This window comes from Lingula anatina, chromosome 7 (assembly GCF_051362555.1).
Source record: "Lingula anatina isolate TDL-2025a chromosome 7, LinAna3.0, whole genome shotgun sequence".
NCBI lineage: Eukaryota > Metazoa > Brachiopoda > Lingulata > Lingulida > Lingulidae > Lingula > Lingula anatina.
In genome coordinates, this window is record NC_141773.1 from 5,658,981 (window position 1) to 5,666,416 (window position 7,436).

At 35.7% G+C, this 7,436-nt stretch overlaps 1 protein-coding gene across 1 annotated transcript in view; it reads right to left on the reverse strand.

Annotated features, from left to right (window-relative positions):
* The window catches only part of LOC106170113 (centrosomal protein of 70 kDa), an 88,938-nt gene extending 84,881 nt beyond the window's left edge, over positions 1-4,057 (reverse strand). The window contains exons 1-2 of the mRNA XM_087017694.1: positions 3,980-4,057; positions 3,586-3,657 (exon numbers count right to left, since the gene is read on the reverse strand). Coding sequence (XP_086873820.1) covers positions 3,586-3,657; positions 3,980-4,018 — 111 coding nt within the window. The 5' untranslated portion in view covers positions 4,019-4,057. The remainder of the gene's footprint in view (positions 1-3,585; positions 3,658-3,979) is intronic.
* Positions 4,058-7,436: the final 3,379 nt, after the last annotated feature.

The window sequence follows — 7,436 nt, forward strand, 5'->3', positions numbered from 1 at the left end:
ATCAGGAGATAACCGATCGATGAAATATATACCCTAGACTCTAATGAATATTTACTACATTTTATATAAAAATCTGAGGTCCAGTGTCAGTTTTTTAGGACTGTTTTGACCCAGGTGGACAATATTCTAGTACCTAAAATATATAAAAGTGTAGTCCAATCAAGTCTCACTTAATGTCATAACTAATATTTAAGTAAATTCTATTATAAAAGAATCAAGTTTGAGGTGCCACTCCTAATTCTGTGTCACCCAAAATTTTCCACTCGGGTGCACCATCATTGTTACTCAACCAATACCTTTAAAAATCTGCTCTAAGCAACACTTTTTGGGTGACAAAGTCAGGTTTCATATTTTTAGTAGTCTAAGAGATCATATGGAAAGATTAAAGTTTGTAAGTCCATGGGTATTTTCACAATATGCAGTCCAACATTTACCCTAAAATTCCTGGTGGTCCACACATAGATATGTGCTTGGTGAGATCTGGGGACTTCCTCCATTTAAACATGAAAACTTCACAGATTTTTCTATATGATAAAGACTCCAACGGCTAGTTCAAATTAAGATTTCCTAATTTTGTGCAACAAAACACAGAAATTGTCATAAAATTACGACTGGCTACAAACTTCCAATTCACTTTCCTTTCAATGGAAATTCTTGGACGTTATTCCAAATTTCACAAATAGTAAACTCAATCCTGAGTCTGAAAAACTATTTTTTTAAATCAGTGCAGTACTGTTCTGTAGCTATTGGCTACCACTGTGATGGAACTCTTCTCTTAAAAATGCATGTCAATAAAACACTGGCAAAAATGGTATGAAAGACTGCAAATCAATTCCACGGTGTGATCACTGGCACAAGTCTGATTCACTGAACCAAGTTAAATAAAGCAGAGAAATCTTTTCTCTTCAAAGTGTAGTTTTTTGTTTCTTAAATTCATGTCACTTCACATAATGCACTGTGTCCTCAATACATCTAGATCTGTACCCAAATTTTAAATCTTGTATCTTAAAAATAACTGAGAGCCAGGAAATATGGAAGCACAAACTAGGCGTCTCAAAAAGGTTACCACGTCTCCTTACTAACTGCATTCTTCACGTCCACAAGAAGCATTAATATTCATGTGAATGATATTTAATTAGGAATACCACTCCAACACATATCGAACACTTCTTCTGTAATCCTAATCACACACCCATAATATATCACCAAACAGATCACATTCTTGTAACAGAGGACCAGATCAACATTGTTAGTGATAATCATTTGTGTTCACTTTCCTACAAAGCCCCAGATCAAACAGATTTTGGGAAATCCAGGGTGCTTTCATTCGTAAATACCCCTTGTTGTTAAAATCCGATACAAACACCACAGAGCTTGCATACTAGCGGCTGCATATAAATCATGCAATCAGAATCTAATTATAGAAAACGTCTTGATAAAAAAATTAATAACTAGGAAAATAAAAATGACATAAAAGAGAATCTATAGATTTTAAAGATGAACATTCATCATCAAAATGCTTCAGGAAAACATATAATAACATTTTGATGATGAATAAAACATTATCCTATTTCTATTCTCGCATTTACATTCTAATCAAAGTTTGCACTGACCTTATCACCTAAAATATATCTCAAATTACATTGGTTTTGAATCTAAATTCAACATTATTGATACTACAGTGGAACATATCATTTTTCAATATAAATTAAACATTTGCCTTGACAGGCGTTAAATAAATGGAGATTATTTCTTGAGCCTGTTAAAGAAAACTCGAAAATAACTAAACCGGTAGAAATAGCCAATGCCATATTGAATGACATACTTATAAGTGCAGACAAAAACTAAGTTGGCAACATATAAGCTAGCCCCACATGAGGTTAAAATAAAATCTATCATAAAAGTTATAATAACAACAGGGTTTATAGCAACTGCTCACAACAGCCAACTGTGATATGTCTATACCGCTTTTTTTTTCAGTACACTGTTAACCACTGTTGAATCATCAATCTGATATTTAACAAAAGGATTTTCTCTGTAGTGAGAATATTCCACCTGCAAGGTCCCTTTGTCATATTGAAGCAAATATACAGAATCAACAACTTGCGGAAGATGGTCTTCAAAAGCTATTTTAAATACACTGCTTTTATCATGTTTCTGCTGGAAAACTTGTTTTTATAAAAGTGCATTGATTACTAGTACTTTTTAGGTGCAGGTGTTATTCCAAAAATAATAATAGCAATTGACTTACCTATGTTTTCCAAGTGATTCTAGACTGTACAATGGATCAATAAGGCAGTAAATCTCTTCAGCCAACAAGATATTAATACAATACTCTTTATGGCCCATTCATTATATAATATATCTGGTCATTACGATATATTTAAGTATCTGCACATGTTCTGATCCCCTGTGTCTGTCCACATTGTCATTGTCACTGTTCAGCACAAGCTGATTCATTCTCAACTATCTGATTTTTTTATTGGAAATTTACTGAGATTCTCAGACCCACTTTGAACATCATCCATTGGATTTTTAATGTCTGATCCATTTTTATCTTTATTTCTTTTTCATTTCTTTTTCACCTTATTATCACAATGTTTACTGTAACTCTTCTTAATCTTATTACATTTTCAATTCACTGGAAAGTTTTGTTAGGTCAAACCAAGTGCAGGTCAAGTACTAATCTCAACATAATCAGGTTATTCTTGTAAAAATTACATTTATATACGTTTTTGGTTTTCCCGCTTAAATTTTGAGGAATCATTTGTCCGTGAACTGCCATATTGTCTTTTCATCAAACTTGACATCTAAGGAAAATTGAACAAAATTGAGACACAACTTGCTAAAAGTATCAGGTGTGTTGTTGAACACATTACTGCATCATTTACCCAATAACTATAATAAAACAATTTTAAAATCTGCCTCCACAGCTTTTTTTAAGCATGTAACATCCATCTACAAGACTAACTGCTGCAATAACAATTTACCAGGGCTTTCATGACAACAAACATGTATTTGGACATGCACAATACAGATTACTAAAACTAACAGTCTCGGATACATGTGTGAAGTAATTTTTAAAGTCCTAAAATAATGATAATCAACATCTGTACTAGTACATCTTTACATCAGTCAGTCATTTCAAAACTGGCATCTGTGTGTACTGGCCAGTGTTAGTTAGTGCCAAAATGCTTAAGGTGCATTTGCAATAATGAAACAATTCCAACTCCATGAGGACTCTTGCTGAATGCAATGGGATGAGCTGAATGACACACCTCTTTGAGAAGCTAGAGATTGGTCAACTCTCGTGAGCATTCAACTGCACTCAAAACAAAGTGAAAAAGCATCCACAAGCTGAGAACACAAGAAAATTAATCAACCCCAAGCTGTTTCACCTGTATTTGTGAAGGGGGGAGCCTGTGTCTCAAAGCAAAACATATAACAAATTGCAAATTAGTACTGTAAGTGCAAAATAAATGGACACTATTAAGCTTATTTTCGTTTTGCTCTAGTAAACTTACTAGTAGCACAACTGTGAAAGCTCAAATTCTGTGTCTGAAAACAATACTTAAACATTTTTACCTTGAAGTCCACACTTGGTGAGTCACTTGAGCCTACGTCTTCAGAATACCCATCGGGCTCTTCATCGCGGCCCTTGAAAATTAAGAAAGAACGAGAGATAAGGACCCTTACAAGAAGCCGCTGTCACCTTGCTTTAGTTTTCTGCCTTACATGAAAAGTACTTCTCGCAGACAGCATGCAAGGCAGAAAATTTAGGCAAGCTGCACTGCCGGTGATATTGTCACTTGTTCTGCATCAGTAAAAGCGTTCATCTTTTACGCAAGAAATTTCAACTATTTTGCGTTTTATGTATCAGAGTGTAAAAACATATCAATATCGTCAATGTTATACTCCTACAGTTTCATTCTAAAGCAATGGAAAATTATAAGTGCAATAGAAAAACGAGTTTATGTACCTTGTTTTGATACCGCCGTTTTGAACTGGGCGCCGCCATGATGGGCTCATAGAAAACAAGGCGTTCCGATTTACTAGTGTGACGTCATTTGATTTGGGGGGGGGGGGGGGGGGGGGGGGAATTCCACCAGTCAGACCTACATATATGTTTGCTGGGAAACCTGAATCCCAGTCTGGATTATTATTTTATTTCTTTAAATCTCATAAATCAAAACATTTATTGATTTTGTTTCCTATGTAGATCTACTGCCAATGTTTTGGCTGCATGATTCCATTTATTGAAACTTTTAATTGGTCTGCTGGTCTTTACAAACTGCTGCATGTAGACGATCGAGGATTAATTAAAATGTTTTACACCATGGAAGTTTATCTAATTTTCAAAAAGTACCAGAAACAATATTATATCCACTGCTGACTCATTACTCCGATTAAAGGGTATCAAGACATCAAGATGATGGAGGTGGAGGGGGGGGGGGGGGGGAAATAAAACAAAGAAACAAAGATTATGATTTTTTTCTCGTTTCCCATAAAGAATATCGATTTAATTTATTTAAAGATGTGGCGGTTTTATTTTCTTGAGAAAAGTACCAAAAATGATATTGTTTTGAATAAACGTTTTGATTTAATAGAGGGCGAACGGTGCCATTTGGTACGGTTTAGAACTAAGGTTCAGCTAGTAAAAATTCTGATTGCAAGAGGGGGACCATTGGTGTGATTTTTTCAGAAATTGAATAGGGGGGGATGGGGTCAAGACCCCTAATATTTGTGAAATCAAACATGATTTTTTAAAAGATAAACTCAAATGGCACTAAATAGATTTTTTATTAATGTTAACAAATAATGAATTATTGTTTTAAAAGTAACTACAAAAGTTTCAACCTTGAAGGTACACTCCATGGGTTTGAAAATCCCCCAAACGCCATCCACAGCAGTGGCGGATTTAGAGGGGTGTCGGGGGGGGGGTCTTGACAAGTGTTTAAGAGAACGTTATTCTAACGTTCTACACTTCCACTGTCATTGATCATTGATCCGAGGAACGTTGCTATTAAAGTATATAAATTTTGATGAAATTTATACAAACTAGAAAAGTACTCAGAGAGCGCAGACCTCCGCCAAGGCAGCAAAGTCTCCATCCAATACCGTTTCACCCCTAAATTTTCGATATTTTTTATTATTGATTGATTATTTATCCGGATCACCACCAAAAACTAATCATCTGTTCCTTGGCCCAGTTCTGACAGTTCCTGAAAATTTCATCAAAATGGGTCTATAGCTTGTTATGTTGATGACAGACAGACAGACAAACAAACAAACAGACAAACAGGGGTGAAAACATAACCTCCTTGGCGGAGGTAATTATACATTTTTGTTAATTTTGGCAAAAACACACGAACAAAGGATTTCATATTTTGCATCACTACAATTTGCACAATTTTAGTCATCACATCTGGTATTAAAACGTTCTAACACTGTTATAAAAATAAAAAAAAAGATATGTGTCGGTTATATTTACCAATATAGCAAGCAGCAGTCGCGCCATACGCTATCGGTATAAGGTTGGGCTTCAAGCCTGCGTCATACGCTGTTTTAACTACATCTAGTGGCTGATTATAAATTGGGGTTGGGGTTAGTCAGCGACTAGAGCGAACCCTCGGGCAGTCGGTATCTACCCGAAATTACCGACATGATGAAATGCTTTAAAAACCTAAAAAAAAAAAAATAGACTTAATTATGTAATAAGGTTTATCAAAATTATTAAGGTGTTTTCAAGTAATTCTGATAGGTAATTGGATAGTTTTAACTTCATTTTTGAAAATTCATTCTAATAAATTGCTTACAAGGTCAGCTAACACAGGAGTAGTGAAAAGGTTTAGCACTGAAAACTTGACAGAAGCAGGTAAGGTGGAATAGCACGCCTCGGTCTTCTGATAGACAAATTAGGGAGTCCATTCAATTAGAGGGGTTTAGTGGATGTCAGGTGGGGCGATTCCATTGCATAAAAAGGGTGACAGGTGGGGCAGGTCCATTGCATTAGAAGGGGTGCCAGGTGGGGCAAGTCCATTGCATAAAAGGGGTGACAGGTGGGGCAGGTCCATTGCATTAGAAGGGGTGGCAGGTGGGGCAGGTCCATTGCATAAAAGGGGTGACAGGTGGGGCGAATCCATTGCATTAGAAGGGGTAGCAGGTGGGGCAGGTCCATTGCATTAGAGGGGTGACAAGTGTGGCGAGTCCATTGGATTAGAGGGGTGACAGGTGGGGGCGACTCCATTGCGTTAGGAGGGTGCCAGGCGGGGCGAGTCAACTGCATTAAAGGGGTGACAGGTGGGGCAGGTACATTTCATTAGAAGGGACGTCAGGTACGGCAAGTCCATTGTATTAGAAGGATGACAGGCGGTTGAGTCCATTGCATAAGAAGGGTTGACAGGTGGGGCGAGCCTTGTATTAATCCGAATTTGGTTCAGAGAACAGAAACTGAAGAAATTATTTTGTTTTACTCCCAGAAATCAAATTTTTGGCCAGTTTCTGCCGTATCCATTTTAAAGACCAACTTGCTTTAAGCTTACATCATAATCATCCCACCTTTTCATTATTACGTTAAAATGTCAAATAAAGTATTTAAACTAAGAATAGGCCGCCAAGTTAAAACAATTCACGATAGCAAAAGCCAAAACCCATCAAAATGGGACCTCCTTATATAAGAAAATTTAGGAAAAATTATATCAAAACGAATTAGTTGCATATGCTATAGAACAAAAATCTCATGTGAATTTTTTAAAAACCAGGATTGTAAATTTATATAAATTTGAACTATAACATGTAGGTTGTTGGAAACCATTTTAGATATTTTATTTCAGTGCGCTAATACAGCTTGGAGGGTTTATTTAGAAAATTCTGGTCATTTTACAACTATTTAAAATTTATGTACCACAAAAATCTGTCAACCACAAAAAACATTGACATTATTTACAGGTCAGATTGAATTTGAAAGTCCTCAAACACTAAAAATAACTCATTTTCCATTATGATTACAACTATTCTTGTCATAATAATTTCATAACAACGTGAAAAATAAAACGCCAAATTACAAAAGTTTTTTTTTTTATTAAGTTTTCATATAATAGATGTCCGAAGGAGCGTGGGTTCCTGTGTGTGAAACAAAGGCTAGATTTCATATGTTGCTTTCAGGCAGATGATGTGCAGAATATCGTTGAGCTCCTGAAAAGATAAAATAATGTTTAGAACTTTGAACTAAACAGACAGGCTCTCTACATTCTAATAATACACGTAATATTACAGGGCAGAGGGCACGTATAAATGGAATTTATTAACTAGTCTGATGTTCAGTTTCAGCTAGCGCAAAACCAAAATTATGATCTGGAATTAGTTAATGATATAACCAAATTGCAGGTTTGAGGCCTCTTGTTAAAAAAGGTAACATTGATAGCACAACCCTTTTC